Source organism: Ahaetulla prasina, chromosome 7, assembly GCF_028640845.1.
Source record: "Ahaetulla prasina isolate Xishuangbanna chromosome 7, ASM2864084v1, whole genome shotgun sequence".
NCBI classification, from domain to species: Eukaryota; Metazoa; Chordata; class Lepidosauria; order Squamata; family Colubridae; genus Ahaetulla; species Ahaetulla prasina.
This window is the reverse complement of record NC_080545.1, coordinates 97,773,567-97,786,165: the sequence shown is the minus strand read 5'-3', so window position 1 is coordinate 97,786,165 and position 12,599 is coordinate 97,773,567. Positions and strand designations below refer to the sequence as shown.

The 12,599-nt window shown below is 48.4% G+C and overlaps 1 protein-coding gene across 1 annotated transcript in view; it reads left to right on the top strand.

Moving 5' to 3' along the window:
* Positions 1-12,599, top strand: part of PLXNA4 (plexin A4) — a 703,335-nt gene that overhangs the window by 569,367 nt on the left and 121,369 nt on the right. The window contains exon 13 of the mRNA XM_058190650.1: positions 1,749-1,939. Within this exon, the coding sequence (XP_058046633.1) occupies positions 1,749-1,939 (191 nt within the window). The remainder of the gene's footprint in view (positions 1-1,748; positions 1,940-12,599) is intronic.

Below are 12,599 nucleotides of genomic sequence, written 5' to 3'. Positions count from 1 at the left end.
ACCCCCAGCAGCTCACCCCTCATTCAAGTCCTTCCTTAGCGATGAAAACCATCCAGGTGACTCTGAACCAGTCCCTCTTGTACAACTGAGTTGTATACTGTTGGATTGCTTGAATTCTTTAATCGGGGTCTCTTTCCTCCAAGTGAGACTTGATAGAAGAACTAGAGGCAGGACCTTTCTTTCCAACTCCCCCTCCCAAGGGTGAAATGCTCCCGGTTCGTATCGCATCAACTGATCCGGTAGCGATGGCGGCGGGTGGTTCAGAGAACCAGTAGCAAAAATCCCTGCCCTCCCCCGCCTATGCCCACCCAATGCCCGGTCGCCCGCTTGCCACTTCTTTTAAAAAATGCTTTTAAAAGGTTAAAAAAAGGCTCTGACGAACCCAGCTGAGCCGCACGATCATCAGAGCCTCTTTTTTTTAACTTTTAAAAGCATTTTTTAAACAACCTATTTGGCCGAATAGGTTGTAAAAAAAATGCTTTTAAAAGTGAAAAAAAAGATCGTGCACCACAGTTGATCACCACCACCACCCTGCGCTGTTTTACTTACCCCATGCTCCTTTTATTTATTTATTATTTATTTATTATTTCAACTTTCATACCGCCCTTCTCCCGAAGGACTCAGGGCGGTTTACAGCCAAGTAAAAGCAATAATACAAAAGTTAAGAACAATTTTAAAAAACTAATTTTAAATTGGCCGAAAAGTAAAAAATTGCTAAAACCCATTAAAAAACTAATTAAAACTATTAAAAAACTATTAGGCCAGTCCTGCTCGATGAAATAAAAGAGTCTTCAGCTCACGCCGGAAGGCTCGGAGGTCAGAGAGTTGGCGCAACGTTGGAGGTAGTTTGTTCCAGAGTGCTGGGCCCCCCACAGAGAAGGCCCTCCCCCTGGGGGTCGCCTGCCGACATTGTCTGGCCGACGGCACCCTGAGGAGACCCTCTCTATGAGAGCGCACTGCTCGATGGGAGGCCACCAGTGGCAGCAGGCGGTCCTGTAAGTATGGTGTCGTGTCCCACTCCTCCTCTGACGGCCGGGTCGGGGAAGTCCGTATCAAGCGTGCCTCTGCAGCTATGCCAAAGTCCTATCAGAGTCCTCAGGGCAGGCAGGAATCCAAGGTGTGACTTCAGCAATCCAGATTAGACTTTGCCTGACTCAGAGAATGCCAGAAAGCAGGTCCTTTATATAGGCCATGGGGTGTGGCTCCATGACTCAGCACGTATCCAGGCCTGCCCCTTCCTTCCTTTTGCTGACGTCGCCTCTCCATTCTCCGGAAGCATGGATCTCTCCAGCCTCCAGCTGTTGGTAATACCATCTCATGACTGGCTTCATCTTCCTCATGTTCACATGCTGTGGGGGAGGGGTTTATTTGCTCGGTCTGTCCGGGCATGGTGCCAGGACTGGGGGCTGGAGGCATGTCAGTCCATTCATCTTGCTCGGACTGTCCGGGCATGGTGCCAGGACTGGGGGCTGGAGGCATGCCAGGACATTCTTCTGTACTATCAGTGTCTGGCAGGAGACGAGAAGGGCCCGGCTGCGGCGAGGGGGGCGAGCGAGGCACAACATATGGAGTACACTGCACGCACACCTTGCATTTGGTACACACTGCGCTTGTGCGCATGCACAGCCAGTGAACCGGTAGTAACCGGTTCAGATTTCACCACTACCCCCTCCCCAATTTTCTGTCAAGGCCAACCTCGCCCCCACCTGCGCCACGTCTCCTCAGTGGGTTTCTCTTCTCCCCCGCAGTGCACCTCTATAAGTGCGGAGCCATGAGGGACAGCTGTGGGTTGTGTCTGAAGGCGGATCCAGACTACGAGTGCGGCTGGTGCGAAGACCTGAACCAGTGTACGCTGAAGCACCATTGCTCCGTCCTGGAGAACCGATGGCTGGAACTTTTGGGGACCGGCGGAAAGTGCACCAACCCCAAAATTATGGAAGTAAGTTTCTTCCCTTCCTCACGCTAAGACCTTCTCAAATATTGCAACGGGTCACTTTGTGCCGAGCAGGGGGCCAAGCGCCGTCTGCAGCATGAAAATGGATAACAGGTAGTCCTCGAATTACGACCACAAAAAAAATGGAGCCCAAACTTTCCGTCGCCTAAACCGGGTAACGGTTACATGGATTTGGCCTCCTTTCTTGGCCCCATTGTTAAGCAAATCACTGCGGTTAAGTTAGTAGCAATGGTTGTTAAGCGAATCCAGTAATGAGTTTGCTCATTAGGAGGTCACAAAAGAGGATCACACGGGCCCCGGGACACTGCAACCGTCATAAATATGAACCAGTTGCTGAGCATCTGAATTTTGATCACATTTTTTTTTTTATTTGAATTTATATCCCGCCCTTCTCCGAAGACTCAGAGCGGCTTACATTGTATAAGGCAATAGTCTCATCCATTTGTATATTATATACAAAGTCAACTTGTATTCCCCCCCCCCAACAATCTGGGTCCTCATTTTACCTACCTTATAAAGGATGGAAGGCTGAGTCAACCCTGGGCCTGGTGGGACTCGAACCGGCAGTAATTGTAATTGCAGGCAGCTGTGTTAATAACAGGCTGCATTAGCCTGTTAAGCCACAAGAGACTAATCCACATGATTGCTGGGGAATGCTATGATGGTAGCAAGTCACTATTTTCATTGCGATTGTAACTTCGAAGGCCACTAAATGTACTGTTGTAAGTCGAGGACTAACTGTTGTTGGGTTTTATTTGTGGTAAAACTGTCACACAACTATGAAAATTTATTTTATTTTAATTTTAATTGATTTGATTCTATATTAATTTGTTATTATTCGATTCTTTTTTTAATTAGTTTTATTGTTTTAAATGAGGTTTTTTTATTCTTGTAAGCCGCCTTGAGTCTCCATGTGTGAACAGGCGGCAGGGTAAATTCATTCAATAATAAGAAAAACCGCTCGTAAGTCTCCTTTTTCAGTGCCGTTGTGTCTTTGAACCGTCACTAAACAAACAGTCATAAGGCGAGAACTACCTGTACTTATCTACATTTTTTTAAAAAAATGCACTTTCAGAAGGTTCCGCGGACTTTGGGGGGGGACACATCCAGAGAGATTTGGTGACAAGAATAAACCTTGTCACTGCCTTTTCCAAGAATAGTTTTGGAGTGTGGGTTTATTTTATTTATTTATTTTTCCAACTTCCGAGTCTAATTTAGAACCGGTGGTCTCTTCCCCAGAGTCTGATCCTTGCTTAGCTTTTGTTGAGATCTGCCAAGGTCAGCTAAATGTGGCTGCGAGGGAATATCTGCCTTGATTAGAATATATCGGAAAGGGTTTCTGTTATTGTAGCTCATCGCAGACTAAATATGAACCAGAAATACGATGAGATTGCTAAAAAAGAGAGAGAGACAGAGAGAGAGAGAGAGAGAGAGAGAGAGAGAGAGAGAGAGAGAAAGAGAGAAGTAATTTTAGGCTGCATCAGCAGAAATGTTTCAAAACTACGGAAAGCCACAATTCCATTGTAGTTTTTGGAAGTGATTCTATCCGATTCATAGGTAGTCCTCGAAATATGACCACAGTCATATTCGAAATATGACCACAGTCAGGGTACCTGAATTTCTGTGGCTAAGCAAGGCGGTTGTTAAGTAAGCTGCTCCCAACTTTGCAACCTTTTTTGGGGGGGGTTGTTATGTGAATCACTGCAGTTGTTAAGTGAATCACACGGTTGTTAAGTGAATCTGGTTTCCCCCATTGACTTTGCTTGTCAGAAGCTGGCTGGAACACTGCAACCAGAGTAGAGTATATTGTGTCCATTAGCAGCCTACGGAGCTGGCAACAGAGTCGGACAGTGATGAGACAGAGGTGGGGCCAGGGCCATCGGGGAGTGAGGTGCGGACTCCAGAGCCTCCAGAGACTGATAGTAGTGAGGCAGAGGAACAGGAGGAGCCTGTTCCTAATGCATGCATGAGAAGAGCTGCCAGAAGGCAAGAGCAGCTCAAGCAAAAAGGACAACTTGGGAGTAGGGCCAAGTGATGATTGGCCCCTCCCATAAGGCTTAAAACAGACCAGCAATGGCGTTTGGGCTTTGCTGGAAAACAACGTTGGTAGCTTCGTCTTCTGCTCCGTCTTCTGCTTCGTGTACGTCTTTGTTTTTGTGGCTTCTGGACGTTTGCCAGGAAGGGCCTTTGGCAGTTTGCCTAATTGGACTAAGGTTTGTGAGATAACTGAGGAATTTGTGTTGGGAGGCATTTGTTTTACTTTGAGTTGAACGACGCTGGGAATGAAGTAATTCCCAGCTGTTCGAATAGTTTGTTTTTCCACGGACTAAGTTTATTATTACCTACTTGGGCCTGGCTCACAACAGAGTAGAGTAGAGTAGAGTAGAGTAGAGTAGAGTAGAGTAGACCTGGTAGGTCACAGAGTGCCCAACCTGGAAGGTGCCCACGCCCGCGCATGTGTGCATGCACATGCCAGATTGCCGGAAACCTGACAACCAGCTTGCTGGCACGCATGCGCACCTCGGAATCCCATTGTTGACCAGGAAACTGGAGTGGTGCGGTGGCCTAGAGGTGAAGCTCTTGCCTCACAATCAGGAGGCTGTGAGTTCGATCCTAGGTAGAGGCAGATATTTCTCTCTCTCTGGGCACAATGAGAATTCCTCTGCTGAAAAAAAACTCCACACTGGCGACAGGAAGGGCTTCTGGCCAGTAAAACACTCTGCTAGCCCAGACTTCACCCGGCAAGGGATTATGGGCTTGCTAATGATGATGAGACACAGTGGTGGTGATAATGATGATGATGATGATATATTGTCAACCCATTCAGTTGTGTCCAAGTCTTGGCGATTCTCTCGGCCAGATCTCTCCACGTCTTCTGATCTTGCCCTGCTTCTTTGAGCTGTTCTATGCTCTGGCTGGTGTCATCTTTGATGGTCTCCAGTCACCGTGTGTCGTGTCCCACTCCTCCTCTGACGGCCGGGTCTGGGAAGTCTGTATCAAGCGTGGCCACAAAACCTCTGCAGCTCTGCCAAAGTCCTGTCAGAGTCCTCAGGGCAGGCAGGAATCCAAGGTGTGACTTCAGCAATCCAGATTAGACTTTGCCTGACTCAGAGAATGCCAGAAAGCAGATCCTTTATATAGGCCATGGGGTGTGGCTCCATGACTCAGCACTTATCCAGGCCTGCCCCTCCCTTCCTTTTGCTGACGTCGCCTCTCCATTCTCCGGAAGTGTGGATCTCTCCAGCCTCCAGCTGTTGGTAATACCAGCTCGTGATTGGCTTCAAAATCCTCAGGCTCACATGCTGTGGGGGAGGGGTTTAGTTGCTCTGTTTGTCCGGGCATGGTGCCAGGACTGGGGGCTGGAGGCATGTCAGGCCATTCGTCTTGCTCGGACTGTCCGGGCATGGTGCCAGGACTGGGGGCTGGAGGCATGCCAGGACATTCTTCTGTACTATCAGTGTCTGGCAGGAGATGAGAGGGGCCCGGCTACGGAGAGGGGGGCGAACGAGGCACAACACCGTGTTCTTTGGCAGCCCGGTTTCCTTTTACCTTCAAGCCTTCCAAACCTAATTGCTTTCTCCTGTGCTTAAGACACATACAAATCTAATAGGGACTGACTTTGATCCCCTGAGCAGAGGAGGGGCATAGCTGCACATAAAAGCATCTCACTTCATCCAGTCGATAATGTTTCCCTTCTACTCAACCCTAAAAAGGTTAAGGTTTCCCTGTCAGTCATGTCGGACTCTACGGCCTGGTGCTCATCTCTGTTCCTTGGCCGAGGGACCCAGCGTTGTCCGAAGACAATTTCCATGGTCATGTGGCCAATATGGCTATATGCCAAAGATGCTTTCCCACCCAAGTGGTACCTATTTATCTATGATGACTCCCCCGAACGATTTCCCAGATACTTCTCTAGATGTCAGCTTGGAGTTGGGGTAGCAGGGAGGAGAGGATAAATCGGTTCTTGGCACATTAGGAGCTGAGTTAATTGATTGCTCTGGAAGGGTCCAGCTAGGGAAAGCATGCAGTTGCAGATGGTCAGGGAGGAGGAGGAGGAGGAGGAGGAGGAGGAGGAGGAGGAGGAGGAGGAGGAGGAGGAGGAACTGCCTTCTGCACCTGATCCAAGAACACGTAAGGCAGAGAAAAGGCAGAAGAGAAGGTCAGCCAGACTACTCGCAAGGAGGCAGCCTCAGCCTTCTTGATGGGCTTCACCGGAAGCTGGCTATTTAGCATGGCAGAGAGAGAGAGAGAGAGAGAGAGAGAGAGAGAGAGAGAGAGAGAGGCATTGCCAGGACAATGTTTCCTCATTGTCGGTTTTCTGATCTGGAGTCCAATTTTCTGAACCACTTCCCTCCCTCCCTCCCTCCTTCCTTCCTTCCTTCCTTCCTTCCTTCCTTCCTTCCTTCCTTCCTTCCTTCCTTCCTCCTCTCCCTCATTTACTTCCCTCATTTCCAATGTAGTCCAGATTTCTAGGAGGGAGTTGCTGCATTCCAGAGGAACAAGAGACAACATAGCTTAGATAGTTTGTGTGAGAGAAAGAGGGTGAAGACAGCTCCTACTGAACTGTTCCCAGATTATGTTTTATGGTGGCATTAGCATGCTTTAGTTTGGCAGTGTCTTTCTTGGTTTTGAAAGCCCGATCCTCCTTCCCTTCCCTTCCCTTCCCTTCCCTTCCCTTCCCTTCCCTTCCCTTCCCCTCCCCTCCCCTCCCCTCCCTTGCCTTGCCCTCCACTTCTCCCTCTCTCCCTCCCTCCCTCCCTATCTCTCTTTCTCCTTCCTTCCATTTTTTCTTTTTTCCTTCCTCTCTCCCTCCCTCCTTCCCTCCCTCCCTCCCTCCCTCCCTCCTTCCCTTTTCCTTATAGTCCAGACTCCCAAGATGGAGGGGCTACATTCCAGAGGAACAAGAGACAACTCAGTTTAGATAGTTTGTGTGTGAGAAAGAGGGTGAAGACAGCTCCTCCTCAATAGTTGCCAGATTATGCTTTATGGTGGTGTGAGCATGCTTTAGTCTGGCAAGATTCTGTCTATGGCTGAGGAACAATAGAGAAATCTGCTTAGAAGAATCACAACGTGTCTTTCTTGAGGTTGTTTTTTTGGGGGGGGAGGGGGCTGACAGTTTCAAACATTTTTGAGCATTGGCCTCTGAAGCTTGTCGAATGCTTAGAAAGCCCATTTCACACCTGAGGCAGTAACTTTGCATTCGAGACAAGATGGCTTGTGAAGAATCATGCTCCAAACAGGTTTTGTGCCCGAACGTTAGACTCAAAAGGAGAAAGGGTTGCGCTCAAAACAATTCAAAAGGAAACCTTTTTCACAGCCTCAGTGACCCAACTTGGTTAGACTTGTGCCCCGTACCGAATTTCATTCAACAGTAAGGAGGACCCCACCACTCTGTTTGTGGCAAGTGTGTCAGGTACCCAACCCAAATCTGCTTTTGGGCCAAACAATTTCTTCTGTGCAAGCTGAGATCTCTAACCGAAGGGTTACCTTGCAAGCCAACAGTACCAGTTAGGACCGTGAGGGCAAACGGAGAGCCCTCTCTGTGGGCATGCGTGCCATCGCCAGCTGCTCTTTGTTGTGGTCCACCAGCAGCCTGCGAAGCTGGCAGCGGAGTCAGAGGGTGATGAGGCTGAGGAAGAACATGGGCCAGTCCTGGAGTCTGGGGATGGCCCAGATGAGGGCTCTGCGTCGGAGGCAGAGATGGGGCCAGGGCCATCTGGGCATGATGCGTGGACTCCAGAGCCTCCAGAGGCTGACAGTAGTGAGGCAGAGGAACAGGAGGAGCCTGTTCCTAGTGCACGCATGAGAAGAGCTGCCAGGAGGCAAGAGCAGCTCAAGCAAAGAGGACGACTCGGGAGTAAGGCCAAGAGTTGATTGGCCCCTCCCATAAGGCTTAAAAGACCAGCAACGATGTTTGGGCTCTTTGCCAGAAAACAACATTGATAGCTTCGTCTTGTATTTGTTTCATATCGGCATCTTCTAAACTTTTGCCAAGAAAAGCCTTTGGCAGTTTGCCAAGGATAAGACTGGAGAATTGTGTTAGGAAGGATTTGTTTTGATTTAGTTTGGACGACGCTGAGAATGAGTTAATGAGTCAGCTGTTCTAATAAAGTCTGTTTGTTTTTGAATGGATTTTGTCTAATACTACCTACTTGGGCCTGGGTCACAACACTCTTTTGGTTTCCGGTGTGCCAGCCAGTTGGTCTTCGTGGGCGCCAGAGCACCCGAAAATGGCCTGAAAATGGTCCCAAAACTGCCCCAAAAGCAGGTCATTTCCTGGGCCGTTTTTGGGCCTTTATCAGGCTATTTTTCAGGCCACTTTTGGCCTGAAAACAGCCCCAAAACAGCCTGAAAAAAGCCCCCCCCCAATTTTTTTTTTATTTGCATTTATATCCCGCCCTTCTCCGAAGACTCAGGGCGGCTTACACTATGTTAAGCAATAGTCTTCATCCTATTTGTATATTTATATACAAAGTCAACTTTTATTGCCCCCAACAACCTGGGTCCTCATTTTACCTACCTTATAAGGGATGGAAGGCTGAGTCAACCTCGGGCCTGGTGGGACTTGAACCTGCAGTAATTGCAGGCAGCTGCTGTTAATAACAGACTGAATTAGCAGTCTGAGCCACAGAGGCCCCTAAATGCCCCAAAAGCAGTCATATACACTGATCTTTGGGTTTCCGGCGCTCCGACGCGCACATGCACGCACGTTCCGGGTTGGAAACTCGGCGCCAAGAAACATCCGTCATCACTGAATTAGGACATCCATGCAGTGTGCTGGTACCTGCAGGTATTCCTCGACTTACGACCGTAGTTGAGCCCCAAATTGCTAGACAAGGCAGTTGTTAAGCGATTTTGGCCCATTTTACGACCTTTCTTGCCCCCCATAGTTAAGTGAACCACCACACTTGTTAAGTTAGTAACACGGTCCTTAAGCGAATCCGGCTTCCCCACTGACTTTGCTTGTCGGAAGGTCACAAAAGGGGATCGCGTGACCCCGGGACATTGCAACCGTCATAAATATGAGTTAGTCGGCGTGTGTCTAAATTTTGAGCGCTTGACCATGTGGATACAGCAACAGTCCTACGTGTCCAAATCATAAATCTTTTTTTTTTCCAATGCCATCGTAACTCTGAACGGTCACTAAATGAACCGTTGTAAATTGAGGACTACCTGCACTGAGGAAGCTGGTAGTAGAGAGGATTTCAAAATCGGCTCTTCCCCTCCAAATCTGACTCCCAATCCTGTTGAACCATAAATTCCTTTCCCTTTTTATCGCTTTGTTGCTTGTTAGGTACACTGAGAACTTATGCACTGGAGAGAAATTCCTTGGGTGGGGGGCGGGGTCCCATCACACCAAGGTTGAATTGTGGGATTGGTTGTTTTTTCACTGATGTTTCATTACCAAATGAGGTAACATCATCAGTGTCTTCTCTTCTCTTCTCTCCTCTCTTCTCCTCTCCTCTCCTCTCCTTCTCTCCGCTCCTCCTCTTCTCTTCTCTTCTCTTCTCTTCTCTTCTCCTCTCCTCTCCCCTCCCCTCTCCTCTCCTCTCCTCTCCTCTCCTCTCCTCTCCTCTCCTCTCCTCCATTCTCCATTCTCCATTCCATTCCATTCTATTCGTATGCTTATTCTTAAGATTGTAGCTCATGGTTGAATGATGCGGCCCTTGGTGCTCTCTGAGCTTGAATATTTTTTTGCAAATATTTCATTACCCAAATAGGTAACATCATCAGTGCTAGAAGGGAGTGGAGTTTGCATTCCATTCCATTCCATTCCATTCTCTATATTCACTCGTCTCTCTTCTCTTCTCTTCTCTTCTCTTCTCTTCTCTTCTCCTCTCCTCTCCTCTCCTCTCCTCTCCTCTCTCTTCTCTCTCTCCTCCTCCTCTCTCTCTCTCTCTCTCCTCCTCCTCTCTCTCTCTCTCCTCTCTCTCTCTCCTCCTCCTCTCCTCCTCCTCTCCTCTTCTCTCCTCTCTTCTCTCTCATCTCTTCTCTTCTCTTCTCTTCTCTTCTCTTCTCTTCTCTTCTCTTCCCTTCCCTTCCCTTCCCTTCCCTTCTCTTCTCTTCTCCTCTCCTCTCCTCTCCTCTCCTCTCCTCTCCCTCCTCTCCTCTCCTCTCCTCTCCTCTCCTCTCCTCTACCTCCTCTCCTCTCTATTTTCTACTCTACTCTACTCTACACTACACTACACTACTCTACTGTAGTCTGTTCTCATGTCCTGCATTTTTGTTTAGCGTGCTGCTCCCTCCCCCTTCCCTTTGCTACACGAAACATTGCTCACACAAGGGAATGGATAGCTTGGTGGGGACATAAGTATGACTGAGAGCTTCAAGCCAGATGTTACCGCTCAACCGTTGGAAAAAATGTGGTCAATTAGTCGTTCTCGGGGCCTGTACATTTCCTTATTGTTCAATATATGCTCTCTGCGGTTGTTCATAGTTAATAAATCTGGGACTTGGTTCCAGCCATGTGGCCTCCAGTCTTCTTCGGCAGTGGAACAACGTGTAGATATTTTCACAGGCCTACTGACCAAACAGTCCAGGTTTTCTATGTTCATCCTCTAGCACAGGTTGTCTTCGACTTACAACCATTTGTTTAGCGACCAATCCAAGTTACAACCACACATCTGTACCTTGGGAGTGTTGTGGTCCATCAGCAGCCTAGAGAGCTGGCAACGGAGTTGGACAGCGATGAGGCTGAGGTGGGACCAGGGCCATTGGGGAGTGAGGTGCGGATTCCAGAGCCCCCAGAGGCTGACAGTAGTGAGGCAGAGGAACAGGAGGATCCTGTTCCTAATGCACGCATGAGAAGAGCTGCCAGAAGGCAAGAGCAGCTCAAGCAGAGAGGACGACTCAGGAGTAAGGCCAAGAGATGATTGGCTCCTCCCATAAGGATTAAAACAGACCAGCACTGGTGTTTCAGCTTTGCTGGAAAACAATATTGTAGCTGCGTCTTCTATTTCTATTTCTGCGTCTGCTTTGTCGACGTCTTTGTTTTTGTGGCTTCTGGATGTTTGCCAGGAAGGGCCTTTGGCTGCTTGCCTAATTGGACTAAGGTTTGTGAGATAACTGAGGAATTTGTGTTGGGAGGCAATTTGTTTTACTTTGAGTTGAACGACGCTGGGAATGAAGTAATTCCCAGCTGTGCAAATAAAGTTTGTTTTTCCATGGACTAAGTTTATTACTACCTATTCGGGCCTGGGTCACAACAGACAAAGGTGTCATGGATCCAAAACAAGACAATATATGGCCCAATAGACCCTCCACCCAAAGGTATGTTCAAGAGGGTCAAAAAATAAATAAATAAGGAGGTTACATAATAATACCGTGGTAAGACCACACTTGGAATATTGCATCCAGTTTCGGTCGACATGATATAAAAAAATTCAGGCCGTTGGGAGCCAGCAGTAGTTTATGACGGTTGCAGTATCCCAAGATCATGTGATCCCGATTTATGACCTCCCCCGCTGGCTTCCGGCAATCAAAGTCAAGTGGAGGCGGGAGGCTGGATCTGCTCAACTACCTCGTTCTCCACTTAATTGCAGTGATTCACATAACAGCAGAAAAGGTCACCAAGTCAGGCCCACCTCGCTTAGCAACTGACTTGCTTAGCAACCAAAATCCTGGGTCCCAATTATGGTCGTAAGCTGAGGACTAGCTAGAGTTGGGTGTCTGCCATTTTGAGTTTTTACACACACACACACACACACACACTGGGCACCCCCCTGGGTGGAGGGCATTCATAAAATGGGGGCCGAGACACTTGAAGGCCTCTCGACTGGATCACCCCCCCACCCCTTGTACACAAAGAATAAGAAGGAAAAATGCCAGAACTTCTGCACTCCCTACGCAAGACAGTCAGCCTGGGTTCAAATGAGGCTACCGTATGCCATGAGTCATGCCTTTGAGCCTGACCCAGCATGATCCTTCTGCTTCATGATTTTATATTTTCCTTTCAGGTTCTTTTTAACTCTTTCAACTCTTGTTCAATGCTCAGAATACGTCACCTCCTCCTCCTCTTTTTTCCTTCTTTTCCTCTTCCTCCCCTTTCTTCTCTCTCCTTCTCCTTCCTCGCCTTCCATCTTTCTCCTTCCTTCCTCCTCTCCTCCTTCTCCTTCTCCTTCTCTTCTTTTTCCTTCTCTTTCCCCTTTCCCCTTCTCCTCTCCTTCCCCTTCCTCTCCTTCCTTCGTTCTCCTTCGCTTTCTCCTCTTCCTCTTCCTTCTCTTTCTCTTTCTCTCTCTCCTCTCCCTCCTCTTACTTCCCTCTCCTTCATTCCTTGCCTTCCATCTTTCTCCTTCCTCCTCCTCCTCCTCTTTTTTTCTTTCTCTTTCCCTTTCTTCCTCCTCCTCCTCCTCTCCCTCTCCTTTCTTCCCTCTCCCTCTCCTTCACCTTCCACTCCTTCCCTCTTTCTTCTTCCTTCTTCCTTCTCCCTCTACTTCTTCCTTCACCTTCCTCTCCTTCCTTCTTCCTCCCCTCCTTCTCCTTCTTTCTTTTTCTTCTTCTCCTTCTCCTTGTCCCTTCTCCTCCTCCTCCTCCTCCTCCTCCTCCTCCTCCTCTTCTCTGCAAACCCCTCTCCCTTTTAGCACTGATGATGTTACCTACTTGGGTCATGAAATGTCTGCAGGAAAACAACTAACCTCAGGGAGCA